Here is a 26,272-nt window from a genome sequence, read left to right as displayed (position 1 = left end):
TGTCCATGCCATATTTCACTATCTCCCCCAGTAAACCCTTATATACCACCGTAGGATTGGTGGCCAAAGTACAGTATGTATTACGATCTGATAGTTGCCGAAGGGCCTCCGAGACATAATCTTGCCTATTTAAGACAACTAAGTTTCCACCCTTATCTGACTCCCGAAATACAAGATTTTTATTTGAAGTTAATTGTCTCAGTGCCTTGTTGTCAGATACAGTAAAGTTTTTATTGGAATGTTTTACACTACCAGTGATAGTGGAGGGAGGATTTTTTAGATCAGTGTCGAGTTTAATAAGTTGGTTTTCAATAGTTTGTTGAAAAATATCCAACGAGTTACCTCTCGTCTGTGCTGGATAAAAGGTACTTTTATTTTTTAGTCTGGACATATTCTTTTTCAGCCACGGATACAAAAGAAAAAAGCACATTTGAAAACAGAAGTGAATTTAAAATTGTCTTAAAATTTACATGTTGAATCGTGCAAGTTTAATTTTTGACTTGTGTACGTCGTACAGGGTACATCATACAGGGTACACACACATATATATATATATATATATATATATATATATATATATATATGATCAATATGTGTTTATTAAAGGGATACTAATGGGCTAAATGTAGCCACCTATCATCAAGCACTATCCAGGGTGCTGAACCAAAAATGTGCTGGCTCCTAAGCTTAGATTACTGCCTTTTCAAATAAAGATAGCAAGAAAATGTAGAAAAAAATACTAGGAGTAAATTAGAAAGTTGCTCTTTCTTTATTGTGAAAGCAAATTTTTTTTGGGGGTTTAGTACCCTTTTAAGTGTTAAATTTAAGAGTCACACATTATTATTAAATCAGACATAATAGAATGCCCTCCAATAACTTTCATCATGCACAAGATGTGTGTGTGTGTGTGCAAACAACTAGTTAGATTTCATGGATACCTGCAAGGGCTCACAATATTTTTCTTGAAGCCTGATAAGGAGTGGCTGGTGCATTTTGGATGGCATTCCAGACCAGGTATGCGCCCTAAGTGAGTAAACTGTAGCAAACTACCAGAGTGCAGTTCATTGTATGAACAAGAAAGTTTCTATAAACGTCTGCATTTAATTGCTTTTGTTGTTGCACTGTCTAGTTTATTTTAAAAAATCCGTAATTTCTCTGTGTAAGAAAAATATGCAACGCACGTTTCCTCAATTTTAGATACATGGAAGTGTTTTCTTCTTAAAACGGGGAGAGTCCACAGCTGCATTCATAACTTTTGGGAAATACAGAACCTGGCCACCAGGAGGAGGCAAAGACACCCCAGCCAAAGGCTTAAATACCTCCCCCACTTACCTCATCCCCCAGTCATTCTTTGCCTTTTGTCACAGGAGGTTGGCAGAGAAGTGTCGGAGATTACGGAGTAGTTTCTTATGGAGGGTAGTACTCTTCGAGATGGGACAGGAGTTTTAAGTAGTCCTGTCAGCCTCTCAGTGAGAGCATGGATGAAAGTTAGAGTCTGGAGATGCAGGGAGAGTCTTTCTGCGAAACCACCCTGACTCATATTAACAGCTCCATTAACATTCAGCATTGATGAGTTTCACTGCCTTCTTTCTTCACTCAAGTCCATGTCAGAAGCAATGCTACTATCTGTCAAACTTGGAGGACTTTGTAACTGTTCCACTGCATAGATTCTGGTAAGATTGTTTCATTTTCCTTTCATTGTGGGAATGTAATGTAAATGATAGAAGACAGGGTCTTAGTGTGACTCCTTTATCTTTATGGAATCAAGGGTTAATATCTCCTGAGGGGGGTTATTGAGCAGTGGAGGACTTTAATCATGTTTGTTATGTGATTCTGTCTGCTTATGTGTAGAAATGTTGGGGCTCATGGCTATTACGGAACGTACAATTTTTTTAGAGCTATGCAGTTCTTGTGGACTGGCGCACTTTTCTTTGGCCTACATGTCGCACCTCGTGACCGGGCGGGGTCACGTTTTCGTTCTCCATTTCTGTATTGGTGACCGAGTGTCGTTGGAGAGGATCTGTTTCTCTACTTGTCTGGGTCATAGGAGGTGGTGAGTGCCCCAGCCATTGGGGGTGTAAGGTGCCAGTTAAGATCCTCCTCCTAGTCGTCTCGTGTTTTTTGTGTATCTAATCCCAGTTCTGAGCTCCTGAGGATTAGGATATCTGACAGGCTGGTCCTGTTAGTGTTTCCTTTTCTCTTTGGCGTTCACCTGCGGGTGCGGCCTATTTTCTTTTGATCTGGTTAGGATGTGTTTTATTTCTTTATTTTGGAGCTTGTGGCTGTTGTGGAGTTTCCTTGTTAGGGAAATTCCTTTTTCTCTGGGATTTTGATGCTAGCAATTTTATGGTCGCAATAGATGTTACTTCCAGCGGAAGTATAAAAAAAATAAAAAATAAAATAATATTTTAAGACAATGTTTAAGACTCAGAGCTTATTTGTCTGTCGTTTTGTCTGTTTTTTTAGTCTAGCCCTGCTAGGGTTTAGAACTTCAGTTATCCCTTGAACAGTTCGGTTGTACCCTGGTCAGCAGGCTGGTCCTGGTTTGGTATTAGTTCACTCTGTTCTTTTGAGGTTATATCAAACATTTTGTATCCTCGACAACAGGCTAGTCCTGTTTGAGTACTAAGTTTGCTTACCTCTTGTTACGAGGTTGTTTTTCTTGTTTCTACAAGTTATAGGAGGCCCTTCTATCCTAGATATCAGGCTGGTCCTGCTTTATTTAATCTTGGTGGTGCATCCGATACTAAGTGTTATTGTCCCTGCTTATCTTATGTGGTTTGGTGGGATTACGAATTCTGCTATGGCAGTATATTTGTAGTTCCTGATGGACAGGAGCTAAAGTCCTCCCTTCCGAGGGGGAAGGATCAGATGACTGGAGATCTCCATTACCTGGTGTAGGGGGCGATTATTCCCCCCCTATTTGTACACCTTATGGATTGGATTGTCCGGTTTTTCAATTCCAGGTAACTTTGTGGTTGTTCCGCAAGGTTTTTGGTATTGATCCGGCACCTGGTTTAGGGGATCCGGTTTTTTTTTTGTTAATAAATTTTTTATTGAGGTTTATAAACTGTACAACATAATAAGAAAAATATCAAATTTGTCTCTTATATAATGAATGAAGATACATTTAAGAATAGGACAACAAACAGATTGTGACAATACCAGACCCTCTACCTGTTTAAAAAGGCATGTGGTTACACATTTTTGCTAATAACAGATGTCTAAAACATAGGTGCAGGAAAATAACAGGTAGAGTGAACTAGACAAATCTGAGTGAGACCTCATTTTTTCTTTTAGGATGTGAGAATGAAGTAGCTGCTGTCCTGGTCACTCTTGGACCAGGTTTATCTATAATGTTAGAATAACAAGTGATAGCTACTTAGGACTGAATTATGAATATATAGTTGTAAGGCAAATTGAATTGTAACATGAAATATATAAAAATAGGGGTACAACGGGCAAGAGCCGCTCATAGAGTTGAGGTGGGGGGGGGGCATGTCCTGTTAGTTACTTTATGTAAATCTAGCGGGAAGTGTGATGGTCAATACTAATTCTAGTTGCATAGAGATCTCGGGTCTTATTACATTTTGTGAGAGTACACCAATAATGCAGGCTATGACTTATAAGGATACTCTAATGTGCTCATATTTGCTTTTGTTATAGCGAATGTGAGGGAGATACCTAGCGCTATGCAGCAGTATAAAAAAACCCATATGGTGGGCAGAAATAGTTAGCTTCCTTTCTTATGTAGAGTACCTTTGTAGATTGCGGGCATATGGCCAAAAGAGGCGTCAAAGTAGCACCCAACCACAAGTTGGTGGTAACATCTTATCCCTTTTGGGGTACTATCTAGTATAACATAGTGATAGGATACTAATGACTGGAACGAGCTAAGGTAGTAACCAAAGTAAACTCATTATAACATTTCAAGGTAGATTGAGGATATCAAGATACTCACATACATGGAGGACCAAACTAGTTTATATATATGTACTGAGAGACAAATATTTACATTAACCATCAGCATACAGTGCGGTTCCCCCTAGGTAGGTAAATTTGAGGCAGAGGTTATGAGATAGTGTCAATTTCTCCAATAGCGGGAACCACCGTATTATAAATCTCTTGAATCTTACGGAGTTCCATAACGTGTTATGAGCTAGCATACGGTATGGGAGGGGTGTCAGAGAGATTGAATAAGGACATTAATCTAAAGGGCAGAGAGAGAAAAAAGGTACCATTCAAAACAAGCTTCATTATTGTCAGAGGGGTGAGTGAGGCGTCCCCCAGTTAAGCTGAAGACCAGCATGTCTTGGTATAATATGGTCATCTAGCATATAAGGAAAGGTCTATCACAGGGCATATAGTGTAATATAGAAAGGCAGTGGGGTGACATGGTGCCAGTATAACTGTACATGAAAGGAAAAATATATAATAGCCTCTAGTTAGCTTATGAGTAGTATGTATGTGAAATTAGTCATCTAGAGCTAAATAAAGTGTGTCATAGCAAGAGGAGTCTCAGGGGAATATTGGTATGACATTAAACATTCACAGGACTCCAGACGGTATTAAGAACTAACAAATGGTAAGATAAGAGTATTCCAAGTATTTGGATGTAAGTTAATGAGTGAGTGAAGCAATTAGTTTAGATATGATAAATATGGTCTCACTTATCAGATGCAGGAAGGTCTAGCAAGGAGCATAAAATAGAGTATAAAGAGCAAGTGGGATAAAACAGCTATAATATGCAGCAGCTTGCATAAAACCAATCGACCTACATTGAACAATAAGTGATATATGCATGGGAATAGATATCTAGAGCCTAGTGCAGTTTACCATATCAGAGGGAGTCCAAAAAATACGTCTGTGAGTCTATGAAGCATAAAACAATTAAACCTGAATTAATAGCCTTTTCAAAGTCCCAGATGTGAAGAAGCCTGATGGAATAGCAGTGGATTTTGGCATCAGCAGTGCAGGCTACGGGAGTCACCCCACTCCTGTTTTTTTGGAGCAGCTTAAGAGGGAGTAAATATCAGAAAACAATATTGGTTACAGGAATAGCTTTTCAAAATTAGGTAAATTGGATACACTATTTGGAGCTTATAGGTGGGTTAAATTGTTAAACAGAGTTAGGATTTTCTGAGTATATAGCAGAGTGGCATTAATCTAAATGGGATATTAACATAGAGGACCCCTCCATTCAGACAGCATTAACGTATCAATAGACTCATAGTGTGACTTAAAACTACTAAACATAAAAAGCCTCCCAGAGAGGCCAGGCGAATAACATGGAAGTGACCAACGATTATTAAACTAAGTGAGTGTAAATAACAAAAAGATCATGATTAATTCCCTGGTTATAGGAATGAGTTCTGATCATCATGAATATCTGTATTTCTCCAACATAGGTGTGTCCGGTCCACGGCGTCATCCTTACTTGTGGGATATTCTCCTCCCCAACAGGAAATGGCAAAGAGACCAGCAAAGCTGGTCACATGATCCCTCCTAGGCTCCGCCTACCCCAGTCATTCTCTTTGCCGTTGTACAGGCAACATCTCCACGGAGATGGCTTAGAGTTTTTTAGTGTTTAACTGTAGTTTTTATTATTCAATCAATCTTAGATCTCAAGATCTTAAACAAGTTTCTCAAGGTTCCATCGTTCAAAATGGAAACCATTCGAACAATTCTTCCTTCCATCCAGGAAGGTCAATTCATGACCACGGTGGATTTAAAGGATGCGTATCTACATATTCCTATCCACAAGGAACATCATCGGTTCCTAAGGTTCGCATTCCTGGACAAGCATTACCAGTTCGTGGCGCTTCCTTTCGGATTAGCCACTGCTCCAAGGATTTTCACAAAGGTACTAGGGTCCCTTCTAGCGGTACTAAGACCAAGGGGCATTGCAGTAGTTCCTTACTTGGACGACATTCTGATTCAAGCGTCGTCCCTTCCTCAAGCAAAGGCTCACACGGACATAGTCCTGGCCTTTCTCAGATCTCATGGATGGAAAGTGAACGTGGAAAAGAGTTCTCTATCTCCGTTGACAAGGGTTCCCTTCTTGGGAACAATAATAGACTCCTTAGAAATGAGGATTTTTCTGACAGAGGCCAGAAAAACAAAACTTCTAAACTCTTGTCAAACACTTCATTCCGTTCCTCTTCCTTCCATAGCGCAGTGCATGGAAGTAATAGGTTTGATGGTAGCGGCAATGGACATAGTTCCTTTTGCGCGCATTCATCTAAGACCATTACAACTGTGCATGCTCAGTCAGTGGAATGGGGACTATACAGACTTGTCTCCGAAGATACAAGTAAATCAGAGGACCAGAGACTCACTCCGTTGGTGGCTGTCCCTGGACAACCTGTCACAAGGGATGACCTTCCGCAGACCAGAGTGGGTCATTGTCACGACCGACGCCAGTCTGATGGGCTGGGGCGCGGTCTGGGGACCCCTGAAAGCTCAGGGTCTTTGGTCTCGGGAAGAATCTCTTCTACCGATAAATATTCTGGAACTGAGAGCGATATTCAATGCTCTCAAGGCTTGGCCTCAGCTAGCAAAGGCCAAGTTCATACGGTTTCAATCAGACAACATGACGACTGTTGCGTACATCAACCATCAGGGGGGAACAAGGAGTTCCCTGGCGATGGAAGAAGTGACCAAAATCATTCAATGGGCGGAGACTCACTCCTGCCACCTGTCTGCAATCCACATCCCAGGAGTGGAAAATTGGGAAGCGGATTTTCTGAGTCGTCAGACATTACATCCGGGGGAGTGGGAACTCCATCCGGAAATCTTTGCCCAAATTACTCAACTGTGGGGCATTCCAGACATGGATCTGATGGCCTCTCGTCAGAACTTCAAGGTTCCTTGCTACGGGTCCAGATCCAGGGATCCCAAGGCGACTCTAGTAGATGCACTAGTAGCACCTTGGACCTTCAAACTAGCTTATGTATTCCCGCCGTTTCCTCTCATCCCCAGGCTGGTAGCCAGGATCAATCAGGAGAGGGCGTCGGTGATCTTGATAGCTCCTGCGTGGCCACGCAGGACTTGGTATGCAGATCTGGTGAATATGTCATCGGCTCCACCATGGAAGCTACCTTTGAGACGAGACCTTCTTGTTCAAGGTCCGTTCGAACATCCGAATCTGGTCTCACTCCAGCTGACTGCTTGGAGATTGAACGCTTGATCTTATCAAAACGAGGGTTCTCAGATTCTGTTATTGATACTCTTGTTCAGGCCAGAAAGCCTGTAACTAGAAAAATTTACCACAAAATATGGAAAAAATATATCTGTTGGTGTGAATCTAAAGGATTCCCTTGGGACAAGGTAAAGATTCCTAAGATTCTATCCTTTCTTCAAGAAGGATTGGAGAAAGGATTATCTGCAAGTTCCTTGAAGGGACAGATTTCTGCCTTGTCTGTGTTACTTCACAAAAAGCTGGCAGCTGTGCCAGATGTTCAAGCCTTTGTTCAGGCTCTGGTTAGAATCAAGCCTGTTTACAAACCTTTGACTCCTCCTTGGAGTCTCAACTTAGTTCTTTCAGTTCTTCAGGGGGTTCCGTTTGAACCCTTACATTCCGTTGATATTAAGTTATTATCTTGCAAAGTTTTGTTTTTGGTTGCAATTTCTTCTGCTAGAAGAGTTTCAGAATTATCTGCTCTGCAGTGTTCTCCTCCTTATCTGGTGTTCCATGCAGATAAGGTGGTTTTACGTACTAAACCTGGTTTTCTTCCAAAAGTTGTTTCTAACAAAAACATTAACCAGGAGATAGTCGTGCCTTCTTTGTGTCCGAAACCAGTTTCGAAGAAGGAACGTTTGTTGCACAATTTGGATGTTGTTCGCGCTCTAAAATTCTATTTAGATGCTACAAAGGATTTTAGACAAACATCTTCCTTGTTTGTTGTTTATTCTGGTAAAAGGAGAGGTCAAAAAGCAACTTCTACCTCTCTCTCTTTTTGGATTAAAAGCATCATCAGATTGGCTTATGTGATTGCCGGACGGCAGCCTCCTGAAAGAATCACAGCTCATTCCACTAGGGCTGTGGCTTTCACATGGGCCTTCAAGAACGAGGCTTCTGTTGATCAGATATGTAGGGCAGCGACTTGGTCTTCACTGCACACTTTTACCAAATTTTACAAGTTTGATACTTTTGCTTCTTCTGAGGCTATTTTTGGGAGAAAGGTTTTGCAAGCCGTGGTGCCTTCCATTTAGGTGACCTGATTTGCTCCCTCCCTTCATCCGTGTCCTAAAGCTTTGGTATTGGTTCCCACAAGTAAGGATGACGCCGTGGACCGGACACACCTATGTTGGAGAAAACAGAATTTATGTTTACCTGATAAATTACTTTCTCCAACGGTGTGTCCGGTCCACGGCCCGCCCTGGTTTTTTAATCAGGTCTGATAATTTATTTTCTTTAACTACAGTCACCACGGTATCATATGGTTTCTCCTATGCAAATATTCCTCCTTAACGTCGGTCGAATGACTGGGGTAGGCGGAGCCTAGGAGGGATCATGTGACCAGCTTTGCTGGGCTCTTTGCCATTTCCTGTTGGGGAGGAGAATATCCCACAAGTAAGGATGACGCCGTGGACCGGACACACCGTTGGAGAAAGTAATTTATCAGGTAAACATAAATTCTGTTTTTCTCATCCGATACCTAACGGTTTGTGAGACCAGGCATGTGGGTAGCTAGTCCATAGGAGTCCGCTCTCAGCACACATAGGATTCTGCTGGTAATTCCCCACCTCTGAGCCAGAGACATCCGTGCGCTTTGGAGCCTCACTTGTTGGTAACATCACAGTAGTGGAGGGCAGGTACTTTATGGAGGATTGCAAGGTAGAGACTAGGCGAGGTCCCCTCTCGACCAGTAGCCCCGGTTGTATTGTAACATCTTCGGGTAAGGTAACAGGGCGCAGGTGCGTAGAGAACATGGCGGCTGGTAGAAAAGAGCAAGCTGTAAACCCCACTATATCTCCGGTTGAAGTGGCAACACAGTCCTCCCTCTCCTGGTGCTGAAGGTAATCACTACTGCATATTTCCCCAATCTCGTTCTGTATGTTGCTGAGATTAATGTCAGTGCTCAGGCTCACAGTGTCGTCATCGTCGGTACTCTCAGCTTTCAAAATCGCCATGAGGGAAACATACTGGCTATCTAACTTGCGCGACAGCAGTTGTAGTAAAGCTGTAAATGCGTGTTCCATAGTGAGAGAGCGGGTACGCATCTGTTTGTATCAGACAGCGGAAGATGTTAACTTCTTCTCAGTATAAGGATCTCTCTGTTTTCTAATGCAGCTTTTCTACCCGGCTTAATAGTAGGCTAGGGGGGAGAGATGGTAAAGTCTTGAGTTGGGCCACAGCCAGAGGTCCCAGTGGTTTAGGATCCACTGCGATGCCAAAATGTAGTAAAGATAAGTTCCTTAGAGAACAGTCCTCTTCTCCAAAAGAGATATAACAAATATATAGAGGATATAATCCTAAAAGTTAAGGATAAATGTCTAAAAGTTCATAAAAATATCGGAGCTACTAAGAGGCACTTCTGAACATGGCTGCGGCCAGGACACGTCCCGGGATCCGGTTTTTTAACCTAGTCCTTGTCTTTGACTTGGCATTTTGGTTGATCTGTTTTTCCAAATTTTAATAGTCTTGGATCTGTCCGGCATTCAGTAGTAGGCTTGTTTTCCTGGTCCTGGGGAAATCTCCTTGTTCCTACTGGGGTGGTTCTTTTCTCTCTTCTGGAGAGATGGAGGAAGTTTTTCCTGGAAATTTCTTTACTGGAATATTCCTGGGTTTCTTAGTTTTCCTTCTGTGACGGATACCCCGGCTACCCCGACTGGGTAGCTCCGCCAAATGGGTCCTTCTTCCTCCCTGGTGACTGCAGCTATGTGGCCCAAGAAAATGATTCTAGCAGGGGCCCACCTAAATGACTAGACAGACTAGCATTCAGGTGAAATAAGACTCTGTTTATTGGGTCAAACACACTTCTTTTATACATACAACTCATCTTGATAAAACAGGAGGCAATGCTACAGTTTTCCCGCCAATCCCGTATCTCCAGACAGGCTGTCCTCGGCCATGGTCCTCCAGATTCCCAGTACCCAGGGGTGGCAATTTTCGGGGTGATCCCGGGGGAGCGCCGGCACTTCCAGGGGAGAATCGGGGTTATAGGGGGAACCAGAACCCCCAGTTCCCAAGGGAGCTCCCCTCCGGCAATCACCCCACCTCTGGGCCACCCTGAGAGGCAGCAAACTCCAGAAGAGCGGAGCTCTGGGACAAAGGGCCACTGGAGCGACCTGGGTCAAAGGGCACTGGTAATCCTGGATGATGCGGCCGACTGGTAGTTCCAAGGGCCTGGCCGGCTGAAGGGGAAAGTGGCGGTCAGCGACCAGTTCTTCCAAGACGACATTCAACACACAAAACAAGGGGAGCAGAAGGGCTGGAGAATCCCGGTTGCTCTGAGGAGCCCAAAACCGCTGAGAGACAGCAGGGGTGAGGTTGTAGGGGGGAGGGAGTTTAACCCTTGCAGCCCGGTATTGTGACACCTTCTATTTGGGAGGATTTGGTCTACTGCGCCTATCCAGTTGGCCTCTCCTGAGGTAGTTTTTCTCATCTGACTCTAGGAGTTCAGTGGGTCGAGGGTTTCTCTTGTCTGCAGTGTACCCTCCCTTCGGGTTTCTGAGGGGTAATGAGGATAGGTATCCTGGATCCCGAGTTGGTCTCTCTGGGTGTTGGTGCCTCCTTCCTGCTTCTTCCCTTTGGAACTTGTGGTTGGAGATTCATTATCTGCTCTCTGGGCCTTGTCGATGCTGGGAAATTATATTCTCTCTTGTCCTTTGGAACATTGACAGTAGCTTCTGTGATTGGACTTTAGATCGGAGTACGGGTCAGGAATTCTGACTGCTCTGTTTGGGCATCGACCATGTATCTTGTCTTCCGAAGGATCCTTACTTAGGTTGGGAGGCCATGCAGTTGGTTTGGTAACCTTCCCTTAGCGGGCAGTTGGTTCTTTCTTATTGGTCAGGGTGTTCTGCCTTACCCCGTTTTCTATTTAGGGGGGAGTTGGTCTGCCCTGCTTTCGGAGTTGTTTTCTCTTGTTCCTTTCCAGGAATGTGCTGGTGCAAGTTTACTAGCTTCTCGGTTAGCTAGTTACTAGGGTTTGGCATTTAGTCTGACTACCTACCCGATGGAAGCCTGCAGCTTTCGTTTGTGGCATAAACGGATGTTACTATTCCGTTCTTGTTCTGCTCCCGGGGTTTCTTTCTGACCTACGGGTGTTCAGTTACTATGTGCTAGTTCGCTATCTATGGTAAGGTAGTGTTGTTCTATCTTTAGTCCTTTTGTCCTTCTGGGACTTCAGTTCTGGTTAAGGCTTTACATTGGCTCCTTTTGGTTCCATGTAGGAGGTGATCTGGAATTTTTCCTTTTCTTTGCTCTCCTCCATCGGTAGAGTGTTTTTCTATGGGTCTTTGTCCTCTTGCAGCTTGGAAGCCGCTCATTTTCGAGTTATGCTGGGGGCTTCTCTCTCTATTTGGTCCTTGTCTCTGCGGGGATTGTTTCTGGAGGTTCTTTCGAACCTTCTTGATTATTCCTTTCTTTTGGTTAGGGAGGATGTGATGTGGGGGTTTGTTTGTTGTTATCCCATTGCCATTGTTCAGGGAGAGGTGTTTGTGTGTGCTTCTAGTGAGTGGGACTTTTGTCTCCTCAGAGGCTTTTGTGCTCAGTGGAGTCCAGAATTTAGAGTGATCTCTAATTAGGATCCTTATGGTTCTAATTGTTGGGCAGTTACGTTGTCCTCTTTCCATATTTTTGTTCTTTCTGCTTCTGTTGAAGTAGTTTTTTATCGGGAATGTCAGGCTGTGGTGCCATCAGAATGGGCCGCCTTTTTTATTCCCGCCCGTTTGCATTCAGTGTCCTCTATAAGCTTGGGTATTGATTTCCCAAAAGTAATGAATGCAGCTGTGGACTCTCCCCGTTTTTAAGAAGGAAAAACTTAAATTATGTTAACCTGATAATTTTCTTTTCTTCTGTACGGGGAGAGTCCACAGCTCCCCGCTCGTTTTTTTTTTTTCTGTGGGCGGCCTTACATTCTTTTGTATCCGTTCTTCTGGCACCTTTTTTCACCCTGATATTTCTCCTACTGTTCCCTCATCCCCCAGTCATTCTGCCAAGGGAACAAGGAAGTGGGGGAGGTATTTAAGCCTTTGGCTGATGTGTCTTTGCCTCTTTCTGGTAGCCAGGTTCTATATTTCCCAAAAGTAATGAATATCAGGTAAGAATAATTTAAGTTTTTGTTTCATAAGGTGGGGGGAGTCCACAAGCCATTACTCCTGGGATTAAAATCCTGGCCCTAGGAGTAGGCAAAGATTCCCAACGCTCTAAAAGCTCTTAATTCCTCCCACCTCTCTGGTATTCAAGTCTTATCTTTCCTTCACAGGAGGAAGGTGAAGAATTGAGCTGCTCCAGATTCATTGTTGTAGGGTCCTCAGAGCGATTTGAGGTCCATTTCCACCCTCAGAGAGCTGCTACCAGCGACGGAGGGGAAAGTGGAGTATTGAGCAGTGGCACAATTACACCCAGTGAGGAGTTAGTCACAAGCTTGGCACAAGTGTTATGGGGACCAATATCTTAGGCTCCTCCTGTTGGGTTGTTAATGTATTGATACTTTGAGACTGTCTAGTCAAAATTAAACTTTCAGGATTCAGACAGGGCATGCAATTTTAAACAACTTTCCAATTTACTTTTATCATCAAATTTGATTTGTTCTCTTGGTATTCTTTTTTTAGGTAGGCTCATGCTAATTTCTAAGCTTTCTAGACCTCTTATGTCTGAATTTTGATAGTTTTTCACAGCTAGACAGCGCTAGTTCATGTGTGCAATATAGATAGCATTGTACTCACTCCTGTTGAGTTATGTATGAGTCAGCACTGATTGGCTAAAATTTAAGTCTGCAAAGGCTTAGATGCAAGGTAATTACAGAGGTAAAAAAGTATCTATACTATAATCGTGTTTGTAACGTGCCCGTCGCCGTCTGCAGTTGCACACGCATCCTCAAAGAATTGTTGGCAGCGTGAGGCAGCCAACAGAATATTAGTTGCGTGCGCAGCCAAAAGAATTCACCTGGTTGCAGCAACGCTTCATCCAGGTGAATTCCAAAAATGGCAGGGTGGTGAAAGAATCCACCTGCAATAAGTATTAAGAAAAAACAAAAAACTAAAAAACCCAACCGTCCGCAATAAGTAATACAAAAAAAATAAATAACTGACCGCACGAAGTATTAAGAAAAAAAAATACCCAATAAAATTTTTAACCCCTAAATCCGCCAACCACAACATTGCAAACTACCTAATACATCTATTAACCCCTAATCCGCCAAACCCCCGCAACGCATTAAACCTTAACCTATTAACTCCTAAACTGCCAACCCCCACAACGCAAAAAATAATTTAATGACTAAGCCCCCTAACCTAACACCCCTTAATTACATACAAAAAATACTACATTACAACTAAAATTTAAAAAAATTACATTACATTAATCTAATATTACAGAAAATAAAAAAGGCTAACATTACAAAAAATAAGAAACAACACTATCCAAAATAAAAAAATAAACCTAATCCTTATAAAAATAAAAAGCCCCCCCAATCTAAGAATAAACTACCAATTGCCATTAAAAGGGCTTTTTGTAGGGCATTGCTCTAAAGAAATCAGCTCTTTTACATTACAAATAAACAAAGTCCCCCCCTAACAGTAAAACCACCAACACCCATCAGACCCCCATAATAAAAATAAATGCCTAACACTAATAAACCTAAACTACCCATTGCCCCTAAAGGGGAATTTGTATGGGCATTGCCCTTAAAAGGGCATTCAGCTCTTTTTCACTGCCCTTTAAAAGGTCATTCAGCTCTTTTGCAAATTGCCCAATAAAGCCTAATCTAAAAAAACAAATTAAAAAACTAACTAACACTAAAGCCTTAAATAGGTGCTTTATGGTTTCAGAAGTCTGGCTGAGAAGGTCTTCTTCCAGGTGGATCCATCATCTTCATCCACAGCAAAGGCGGCGTGGAGCGGAGGTCCGAAGCGGTCTTCCTAGATGTGGCAGTCTTCCCAGATGTGTGCGGAGCGAATGCGGCGCGGAGGTCCAGAGCGGTCTTTCCAGATGTGCTGATCCTCAGCGGTGGTCCTCGGCAGTCCTCAGCGAAGGCATGGAGGTTCCTCTTCATGCGATTATCTGCTGCACAGTGAAGATTGAATTCAAGTACCCCATATTTATTGGGGTACCTTGCATTCCTATTGGCTGAAGTTTTTAAAAATCTGTTAAAATCTGACAGCACTCAACCTTGTGTCTGTAGCTCCTAGTATTGTGGGTACCAGCGCCCCCAAAAAGGTGAATGTAGTGCTAAAAATAAATACACAGAGCGCCTCCTAAAAGGCTAAGACACTAGTAGTGACAAGATTATTTAAATAAAAAATATATTGAAATTCTATAGGGGTATATAAAATATTTTATAAGCTACTTATAGCTAAAATATACAAACAAGATACAAAAATGCATATATCTATATAAAAAACAATACAATTGTGGTTAAAAACCACAACAAAATACAATCTTAATCACAAAATAAATTACAATAAAACAGCTGTTAACTGATAAGATGGTTGATGGTTGGATAAAAAATATAAATATATAAAAACATCGATTTACTGAGTAGGTGTTCATACATATGTAGGTCCCAAACTTTATATTCTTTCCAGCGAGTGAATGTCCAATATGAAGATTCTATTTTAAAACAATTATCCTTATATATATCCCTCGATAAACGGTGAAATGATGAAGTGTGTAAAAAAGAAAAACGTAGTGGTTTTCAAATCAAATTTCAAAAATTATTGTGAAAATCCAAAAAATCCTGAAAAGATGATGTGATGAAGTGGGCGTGAATAATCAAAAATGTGTGTACACAAAAAAGAAAAAGGAAAAAATTTGAAAAAATAATCCAAATGAATATTTAGGATGTGTTAAAGTGAATAACACACTTATAAAGTGACCCTTATGTGAATACAAGATGTGAAGAGATGCTCCTAAAAACTTATTCCTGTGTGTAAACTATGAAAAAAATACAAAAATGGATCCTATGTCTCAGGGATCAATTCATTCAAAGATATACCATATATGTCAACGCGTTTCGGCCCTAAGAACTGGGCCTTTATCAAGACTGAAGTTTTTAAAATCAGCCAATAGGATGAGAGCTACTGAAATCTTATTGGCTGATTTGAACAGCCAATAGGATTTCAGTAGCTCTAATCCTATTGGCTGTTTTGAAAAACACAGCCAATAGGAATGCAAGGTACCCCAAATTGATTGCGGTACATTGCATTCAATATTCAGTATACGACGGACATCGGATGAAGAGGAGCCTCCATGCTGCCGAGGACCGCTGCCACAGATGACCACTGCCAAGTATCGCCACATCTGGGAAGACCGCTCCGGACCTCCTCTCTGCACCGCCTTCACTGTGGATGAAGATGATGCACCCGCCTGGAAGAAGACCTTCTCCGCCGGACTTCTGAAACCGTGAGTACCTATTTGGTTAGTGTTAGTTTTTTTTTTTCATTTTTTTTTTTTTTTTTTTAGATTAGGGTTTTTTGGGCAATTTCAAAAAGAGCTGAATTAAGGGCAATGAAAAAGAGCCGATTGCCCTTTTAAGGGCAATGCCCATACAAATGCCCCTTTAGGGGCAATGGGTAGTTTAGGTTTATTAGTGTTAGTTTTTTTTTATTTTGGTGGGTGGGGGGTTTTACTGTTAGGGGGGACTTTGTTTATTTTTAATGTAAAAGAGATGATTTCTTTAGGGCAATGCCCTACAAATAGCCCTTTTAAGGGCTATTGGTAGTTTAGTATTAAATTTGTGGGTGTTTTTATTTTGGGGGGAATTTTTTATTTTTATAGGGGTATTAGTTTAGGTTTAATTTTATTATTTTGGATAGCTTTGTTTATTTTTTTTCTGTATTTTTACTTTTTTATTTTTTGTAGCTTGGGGGGGTTTAATTTTAACACACAGACTGCCCTCTGGGCAGGCTTATTAACTAGTAGTACTATAACTCTGTTGGTTATGCTAAACTGGGGAATGAGTAATAAAGGGATTATCTATTTTTTTTTAAACAATAACAATTCTGTAGTAGACTGTCTCGTTAATAAAGTTTCCACAATTACTAGACTATGTGGTAGTAGCTGCTATTTACTATTTAGCTAATTCACCTGGGCGTTATATAAATGGATTTAACTGTTTGGTGATGTGAGTGTTTTTGTGCATTGATCTACCATGTCCTTTACTGTTAGTTATTGGACTATTTTTCTGTCTTTTTAAAATTCCTCAACTACTCCTTTGCTTCTGAGAGCTACGGCTATTTTTTAAATTTCTTATTACTGAAGACCCAGTTCAATCGTACCACATACCTTTGCGACTCTATTTTTATGCTTGGTCTGAAAATTTCTTAAGACCAGTCAACACAGTAGATTTGCATAATCAACAAATGCAAGATAACAAGACAATGCAATAGCACTTAGTCTGAACTTCAAATGAGTAGTAGCTTTTTTTCCTGAAAATTTTAAAAGTTATGTCTTTTTCCACTCCCCCTGTACCATGTGACAGCCATCAGCCAATCACAAATGCATACACGTACCATGTGACAGCAATCAGCCATTCACAAATGCATACACACTTATTCTTGCACATGCTCAGTAGGAACTGGTGACTCAAAAAGTATAAATATAAATAGAATGTGCACATTTTGTTAATGGAAGTAAATTGGAAAGTTGTTTAAAATGGCATGCTCTATCTGAATAATTAAAGTTTAATTTTGATTGAGTGTCCCTATACAACAAGATAGCTTCAAACTTTGGCAAAGTGACTAAAATGTGTGTGCATTTTATTCCTGATTGTAGTCAAACTTGAAAGTGTAAAAGGTAATACAGAAATACACCACATTCTCATACAACACACACACGACACACACACTCATACGACACACTCGCACAAAAGTCGCGACTCAGTAATGGGTTCCAACCAGTGGTTTGAATAACTCTGCTTTGGAGTCTAGATCCACTTATAACCATTTCTCTTGTTAAGTGTATCCAGTCCACGGATCATCCATTACTTATGGGATATTCTCCTTCCCAACAGGAAGTTGCAAGAGGATCACCCACAGCAGAGCTGCTATATAGCTCCTCCCCTAACTGTCATATCCAGTCATTCTCTTGCAAGCCTCAACCAAGATGGAGGTCGTAAGAGGAGTGTGGTGTTTTATACTTAGTTTATTCTTCAATCAAAAGTTTGTTATTTTTAAATGGTTCCGGAGTGTACTGTTTATCTCAGGCAGTATTTAGAAGAAGAATCTGCCTGCGTTTTCTATGATCTTAGCACAAGTAACTAAGATCCATGGCTGTTCTCACATATTCTGAGGAGTGAGGTAACTTCAGAGAGGGAATGGCGTGCAGGTTTTCCTGCAATAAGGTATGTGCAGTTAAAATATTTTTCTAGGGATGGAATTTGCTAGAAAATGCTGCTGATACCGAACTAATGTAAGTAAAGCCTTAAATGCAGTGATAGCTACTGGTATCAGGCTTATTAATAGAGATGCATACGCTTATAAAAATGTAATATAAAACGTTTGCTGGCATGTTTAATCATTTTTATATGTATTTGGTGATAAAACTTATTGGGGCCTAGTTTTTTTCCATATGGCTGGCTTGAATTTTGCCTAGTAACAGTTTCCTTAGGCTTTCCACTGTTGTAATATGAGTGGGAGGGGCCTTTTTTAGTGCTTTTCTGTGCAGATAAAAATACTGACAGAGACATTCAGTTTCCCTCTGCATGATCCAGGACATCTCAAAAGGCTTCAAAGTCGTTTTTGAGGGAGGTAAAAAGCCACAGTAGAGCTGTGGCAGTTGTTGTGACTGTTTGGGGAAAAAAAACAAAAAAAAACGTTTTTGTCTCTTATTATTCCATTTTGGGTATTAAAGGGTTAATCATCCATTTGAAAGTGGGTGCAATGCTCTGCTAACTTGTTACATACACTGTAAAAATTTCGTTAGTGTAACTGCCTTTTTTCACTGTTATTTCAAATTTTGACAAAATTTGTGTTTCTTAAAGGTGCAGTAAGGTTTTTTATATTGCTTGTAAACTTGTTTAAAGTGTTTTCCAAGCTTGCTAGTCTCATTCTGTTTAAACATGTCTGACACAGAGGAAACTACTTGTTCATTATGTTTGAAAGCCATGGTGGAGCCCCATAGGAGAATGTGTACTAAATGTATTGATTTCACCTTAAACAGTAAAGATCAGTCTTTAACTATAAAAGAAATATCACCAGAAGATTCTGACGAGGGGGAAGTTATGCCCACTAACTCTCCCCACGTGTCAGACCCTTCGCCTCCCGCTCAGGGGATGCACGCTAATATGGCGCCAATTACATCAGGGACACCCATAGCGATTACCTTGCAGGACATGGCTGCAATCATGAATAATACCCTGTCAGAGGTATTATCCAGGTTGCCTGAATTAAGAGGCAAGCGCGATTGCTCTGGGGTTAGGAGAAATACAGAGCGCGCAGATGCTGTAAGGGCCATGTCTGATACTGCGTCACAATATGCAGATCATGAGGACGGAGAGCTTCAGTCTGTGGGTGACATCTCTGATTCGGGGAAACCTGATTCAGAGATTTCTAATTTTAAATTTAAGCTTGAGAACCTCCGTGTGTTGCTTGGGGAGGTATTAGCTGCTCTGAATGACTGTAACACAGTTGCAGTACCAGAGAAATTGTGTAGGCTGGATAAATACTATGCGGTACCGGTGTGTACTGATGTTTTTCCTATACCTAAAAGGCTTACAGAAATTATTAGCAAGGAGTGGGATAGACCGGGTGTGCCTTTTTCCCCACCTCCTATATTTAGAAAAATGTTTCCAATAGACGCCACTACACGGGACTTATGGCAGACGGTCCCTAAGGTGGAGGGAGCAGTTTCTACTTTAGCAAAGCGTACTACTATCCCGGTTGAGGACAGTTGTGCTTTTTCAGATCCAATGGATAAAAAATTGGAGGGTTACCTTAAGAAAATGTTTATTCAACAAGGTTTTATTTTACAGCCCCTTGCATGCATTGCGCCTATCACGGCCGCGGCGGCATTCTGGTTTGAGGCCCTGGAAGAGGCCATCCATACAGCTCCATTGACTGAAATTATTGACAAGCTTAGAACACTTAAGCTAGCTAACTCATTTGTTTCTGACGCCATTGTTCATTTGACTAAACTAACGGCTAAGAATTCCGGATTCGCCATCCAAGCGCGTAGGGCGCTATGGCTTAAATCCTGGTCAGCTGACGTGACTTCGAAGTCTAAATTACTCAACATTCCTTTCAAGGGGCAGACCTTATTCGGGCCTGGTTTGAAGGAAATTATTGCTGACATTACTGGAGGTAAGGGTCACACCCTTCCTCAGGACAGGGCCAAAGCAAAGGCCAAACAGTCTAATTTTCGTGCCTTTCGAAATTTCAAGGCAGGTGCAGCATCAACTTCCTCTGCTTCAAAACAAGAGGGAACTTTTGCTCAATCTAAGCAGGCCTGGAAACCTAACCAGTCCTGGAACAAAGGCAAGCAGGCCAGAAAGCCTGCTGCTGCCTCTAAGACAGCATGAAGGAACGGCCCCCTATCCGGCGACGGATCTAGTAGGTGGCAGACTTTCTCTCTTCGCCCAGGCGTGGACAAGAGATGTTCGGGATCCCTGGGCGTTGGAGATCATATCTCAGGGATATCTTCTGGACTTCAAAGCTTCCCCTCCACAAGGGAGATTTCATCTTTCAAGGCTATCTGCAAATCAGATAAAGAAAGAGGCATTCCTACGCTGTGTGCAAGACCTCCTAGTTATGGGAGTGATCCATCCAGTTCCGCGGACGGAACAAGGACAGGGTTTTTATTCGAATCTGTTTGTGGTTCCCAAAAAAGAGGGAACCTTCAGACCAATTTTGGATCTAAAGATCTTAAACAAATTCCTCAGAGTTCCATCTTTCAAAATGGAAACTATTCGGACCATCCTACCCATGATCCAAGAAGGTCAGTACATGACCACAGTGGACTTAAAGGATGCCTACCTTCACATACCGATTCACAAAGATCATCATCGGTTTCTAAGGTTTGCCTTTCTAGACTGGCATTTCTGAGGTTGCACGGGTGGAAAGTGAACGAGGAAAAGAGTTCTCTATCCCCACTCACAAGAGTCTCCTTCTTAGGAACTCTTTTTTATAGATTCTGTAGAAATGAAAATTTACCTGACGGAGTCCAGGTTATCAAAACTTCTAAATGCTTGCCGTGTTCTTTACTCCATTCCGCGCCCTTCGGTAGCTCAGTGTATGGAGGTAATCGGCTTAATGGTAGCGGCAATGGACATAGTGCCATTTGCGCGCCTTCATCTCAGACCGCTGCAATTATGCATGCTGAGTCAGTGGAATGGGGATTACACAGATTTGTCCCCTCTGCTAAATCTGGATCAAGAGACCGGAGATTCTCTTCTCTGGTGGTTGTCTCGGGTACACCTGTCCAAGGGTATGACCTTTCCCAGGCCAGATTGGACAATTGTAACAACAGATGCCAGCCTTCTAGGTTGGGGTGCAGTCTCGAATTCCCTGAAGACACAGAGATCGTGGACTCAGGAGGAGAAACTCCTTCCAATAAATATTCTGGAGTTAAGAGCGATATTCAATGCTCTTCTGGCTTGGCCTCAGTTAGCAACACTGAGGTTCATCAGATTTCAGTCGGACAACATCACGACTGTGGCTTACATCAACCATCAAGGGGGAACCAGGAGTTCCCTAGCGATGTTAGAAGTCTCAAAAATAATTCGCTGGGCAGAGTACCACTCTTGCCACCTGTCAGCAATCCATATCCCAGGCGTGGAGAACTGGGAGGCCGATTTTCTAAGTCGTCAGACTTTCCATCCGGGGGAGTGGGAACTCCATCCGGAGGTGTTTGCTCATTTGATTCATCGCTGGGGCAAAACAGAGTTGGATCTCATGGCGTCTCGCCAGAACGCCAAGCTTCCTTGTTACGGATCCAGGTCCAGGGACCCAGAAGTGACGCTGATAGATGCTCTAGCAGCGCCTTGGTTCTTCAACCTGGCTTATGTGTTTCCACCGTTTCCTCTGCTCCCTCGACTGATTGCCAAAATCAAACAGGAGAGAGCATCGGTGATTCTGATAGCACCTGCGTGGCCACGCAGGACTTGGTATGCAGACCTAGTGGACATGTCATCCTTTCCACCATGGACTCTGCCTCTAAGACAGGACCTTCTGATACAAGGTCCTTTCAATCATCCAAATCTAATTTCTCTGAGACTGACTGCATGGAGATTGAACGCTTGATTCTATCAAAGCGTGGCTTCTCCGAGTCAGTCATTGATACTTTAATACAGGCACGAAAGCCTGTTACCAGGAAAATCTACCACAAGATATGGAGTAAATATCTTTATTGTTGTGAATCCAAGAATTACTCATGGAGTAAGGTTAGGATTCCTAGAATATTGTCTTTTCTCCAAGAGGGCTTGGACAAAGGATTATCAGCTAGTTCCTTAAAGGGACAGATTTCTGCTCTGTCTATTCTTTTGCACAAGCGTCTGGCAGAGGTTCCAGACGTCCAGGCATTTTGCCAGGCTTTGGTTAGAATTAAGCCTGTGTTGAAACCTGTTGCTCCCCCGTGGAGCTTAAACTTGGTTCTTAAAGTTCTTCAAGGAGTTCAGTTTGAACCCCTTCATTCCATTGATATTAAACTTTTATCTTGGAAAGTTCTGTTTTTGATGGCTATTTCCTCGGCTCGGAGAGTCTCTGAGCTATCTGCCTTACAATGTGATTCTCCTTATCTGATTTTTCATGCAGATAAGGTAGTCCTGCGTACCAAACCTGGGTTTTTACCTAAGGTGGTTTCTAACAAGAATATCAATCAAGAGATTGTTGTTCCATCTTTGAAGAAGGATTAGGACACAATGATGGAACGTCTTTTACATAATCTGGATGTAGTCCGTGCCTTGAAGTTTTACTTACAAGCTACTAAAGATTTTCGTCATACATCTACCCTGTTTGTCGTTTACTCTGGACAGAGGAGAGGTCAAAAAGCTTCGGCAACCTCTCTTTCCTTTTGGCTTCGGAGCATAATACGCCTAGCCTATGAGACTGCTGGACAGCAGCCCCCTGAAAGGATTACAGCTCATTTCACTAGAGCTGTGGCTTCCACCTGGGCCTTTAAAAATGAGGCCTCTGTTGAACAGATTTGCAAGGCCGCGACTTGGTCTTCGCTTCTCACTTTTTCCAAATTTTCCAAATTTGATACTTTTGCTTCTTCTGAGGCTGTTTTTGGGAGAAAGGTTCTTCAGGCAGTGGTTCCTTCCGCTTAATCCTGCCTTGTCCCTCCCATCATCCGTGTACTTTAGCTTTGGTATTGGTATCCCATAAGTAATGGATGATCCGTGGACTGGATACACTTAACAAGAGAAAACATAATTTATGCTTACCTGATAAATTTATTTCTCTTGTAGTGTATCCAGTCCACGGCCCGCCCTGTCCTTTTAAGGCAGGTCTAAATTTTAATTAAACTACAGTCACCACTGCACCCTATGGTTTCTCCTTTCTCTGTTTGTTTTCGGTCGAATGACTGGATATGACAGTTAGGGGAGGAGCTATATAGCAGCTCTGCTTTGGGTGATCCTCTTGCAACTTCCTGTTGGGATGGAGAATATCCCATAAGTAATGGATGATCCGTGGACTGGATACACTACAAGAGAAATACATTTATCAGGTAAGCATAAATTATGTTTTTTGTTTTGCAGGATTGTTACCAGTAGGCTTTGCAATTCCTGAATGTATTAGGCATTCTAACAAACTAATGCTTCTCTTGCCTCTAAAGGAATCTGTCCTCCCTCTAAATCCTTAAGCAAAATCTGAAGAACTCCCTTGTATTAAGGAAACAAAGGTTTGTGCACTCTGTAGTTGTGGCTATGCCTCCTCCAAGTATGCACAAAAAATATATATTTGTGAAGTTTTAGAAAACTCTCCAGGATCAAAGTACCTCGTTATGCTCTTTGGCAAAAACACGAGGGGAAAGTCCTCTATAGAAGCAGAAGGCTGATATCAATGGAGGCTGCCGTGTCTTATTCCTCCCCAGGCAACTGGGTTATTGGGAAGTGTTGACAACGTGTCACGGACCTTCAGACTGATGCACCTATGCTAGTTGATATAGCAGAATTTTCTAAGATGCCGGACAAACTATTCTAACTGCGACATCAAGTGAGTCCCTACTTCCACGAACGCTTAAAGTATAAAGGCTCCTACAGTTCTTTGGACTGAACTTGTGAATACTGTGGAGGAACATCATGGCACTCTCATAGTGGCAATGAGAGAGGCTTTTAAACCCTCCCAAGCTGCCTCGTAGTCTGGTGAGGCTGCAGAGAACACTAATACACCTGGTGGGGTGGCGGGCTCATGGACCCGGGTTCCCGCCACTCAATGTGCAGCTCCAAAATCTATATTGTGAAAGTGCTGGTGAACCAATACCTAACTTTGACACTTCGATAGTTGCAGGCGCAGTGGCACTTTCCAATTATTATGCCCCACGAAACGGAGATCAACTATTTCACCCAGTTCCCCTGATAAGTATTAACAAATCTGCAGATGGCCGACAGCTGTTGTATGGTGCTAACACGGGACTTAAGATGTGAAGAGTCGGTGTGGGGGTAAGACAGTACTTTTTCTGCATACTTACAATTTCTCAAAAACCACCTAAAAAAGAACCATATATTAATATAACGTTCTTACCTGCCATAACTTAGTAGTAAACACGATGACCAGGGCTGAAGCTAATATTTGTTGCTAGAGATATTAAACATTCTATATACATAACCAAGCCTCTCTTAGCTTTACTTTGAAGGCAAAACAAAGCCGAGTCCAGAACTTATTTACTCAGAATACTTGATATTATTTAAAATGGACCCTTATAAGGGGTTTATACAGCAGTTCAATGTTCTGTATCTACTTATCAAGAGATGTTACCCTGAACTATATGTCATGCTCCTTCCCCTTTTTCTTTTTAAAGTGGCCAACCTTTCATGAGAATATAAGTTCAGGTAATTGACTTAGGTGTTTATAATTAGTAGGAACAATAAGTAAAGTATTAGGTAAGTTCAGAATTTAATCATCCTATATCAACTTCCCTATGGACATGTAAAGAAATAAGCTTCTTTATAATAAGCTCATTCCCTTCAAAATATATTTTCTACATTAATATCACAGTTCACTACTTCTGGTGTTTTAATGTACAACTTATAATATAGCCTCATTCCCCTGAGATGATAACATCCTCCCTAAGGCAGTGCACCTAATTTTATATTCTTGGGCTAGCAACTTAGAGACTGGCTGGTGTGGTCTAGTTCAAAATAAGACTAAGCAACTACTTTCTTCCATACTAGGACAATCCACTGCTTATCTCAGGATCCATAAATGACTTGACACAATCAAATTACTTACTTACAAATTACTTAATACCATATAGGTAGTTTCTTTTTTCTTATTAAAGTTGCTGGCCCTTTACCATCTCTCCCCCCCCCCCCCCAACAATTTAAAAGTGCTTTGGCATTTGTTAATTACATCCAGAGATTAAATGTGCGGTTTCCCTTGCAAAACACTGCAAACTATTTTTACATATATTAATACAGTTGTACTCTCAAAACGCATCTCATTAATATATTATCCACAGTGAGCTACTTCAAATAACATTTACTACGCTATATGGATTCTAGAATCTGATTGTATATAGGTAAATACATAACTACAAGATAGTATCTCCATTTTGTGTTCCATAAAAGATTATTTAAACATAAGTACCATACATAGGCCTATCTATCTCATTATGTTTATGTTCATCTAATACAGTTTTAATGTTCATAGTTTTTTGGATGATAACCTTCATTTTTAGTTCCTATATATATGAGACCCAAGAGTACTCCTTGAAGGTTTACAATCATTGTATTGTGCAATGTGAGCTACCTCAAATATTGTTTGTCAAGCTATATGTACCCTAGAAGCTAATTACATCTAGGTAAATTTGTAACTACAAGATAGTAGTTTCATTTGAGTTCCATAATACAGTGTCTTAAGCTTTATATGTAAGTATTTTCTATAGGCCTAACTATTTAATTCTGTTTATGTTTACTTAACACTGTTTTAAAGGTAATAAGTTTATAACAAAGGCACCGTATCTTGTTTATACCCAAGAGTGATTCTAAAATCTACTTTAAATTCTCTACTATCTATTATTTTTCTTGTTGATTTGCGGGTCCAAGAGTGACCCTTCGAATATCCTGGGGATTCATTTATATATGTACAATTGAGAATTATAATTAAAATCGAGGATGATATGGGTGCTGAGTGCTCACTAAAGATTACTTTTAGTTTTACCTTTTATATGTTAAATTTAGAATGGAGATTAATTTTTAAATATCCATCATATCACATATTGTATAAGTTAATATGCATACAACCCATCTGTATCGCACTCAATCATCTGCAATGTATAAAAACCTCAGTAAAAACTATATAAAAAAATAAATAATAATTATTATTTTTAGAGAGTGAACCAAGCCTGGTCTTCTCTTTTTTTTTAATCTGTTCTCTAAATATATGATTTACCTTTAACGGCTTCTAATGTAGAGCTTTGGGAAACTTTTCCAATGGTGAATGATGCTATTTCGCCTTACACATATTATTTCCCAAATGTAATGGATAGTGAACTCTTACCACCTGTATGAAAGAAAACATAATTGATGCTTAACTGATTAATTTATTTCATAGTGGTGAGAGTCCATGAGCCCCCACCCTTTGTTTTCTTTGGATTGATTTGTTTTGAGCACATCTTTTATTTTTTCCTGCTCCTTTTTTGGCTCTTATTGCTTTTTTGCCTCACTTGCTTGGAAATACATTAGACTAAGGTATGTGTGAGGTAGAAGGGGTTTTATAGAACTCTTGAGGTTTGGGAAACTTTACCTCCTCCTATTGGTAGATAAGTAATTCCCAGATGCAACAGATTGTGAACTCTCACCACCATGAAAGAAATGAATTTATCTAGTAAGCATAAATTATGTTTCTTTCATGTAATTAGCAAGAGTCCATGAGCTAGTGACGTATGGGATATACATTCCTACCAGGAGGGGCAAAGTTTCCCAAACCTTAAAATGCCTATAAA

At 41.2% G+C, this 26,272-nt stretch overlaps 1 protein-coding gene across 1 annotated transcript in view; it reads left to right on the top strand.

Moving 5' to 3' along the window:
• TMEM241 (transmembrane protein 241) overlaps positions 1 to 26,272 on the top strand; it is a 461,780-nt gene that overhangs the window by 55,622 nt on the left and 379,886 nt on the right. The window contains exon 4 of the mRNA XM_053715869.1: positions 12,416 to 12,576. Coding sequence (XP_053571844.1) covers positions 12,416 to 12,576 — 161 coding nt within the window. The remainder of the gene's footprint in view (positions 1 to 12,415; positions 12,577 to 26,272) is intronic.

This window comes from Bombina bombina, chromosome 5 (genome assembly GCF_027579735.1).
Source record: "Bombina bombina isolate aBomBom1 chromosome 5, aBomBom1.pri, whole genome shotgun sequence".
In the NCBI taxonomy this organism is placed as follows: Eukaryota; Metazoa; Chordata; class Amphibia; order Anura; family Bombinatoridae; genus Bombina; species Bombina bombina.
The sequence above is the reverse complement of the archived record's forward strand: the minus strand, read 5'-3'. Positions and strand labels throughout refer to the sequence as shown.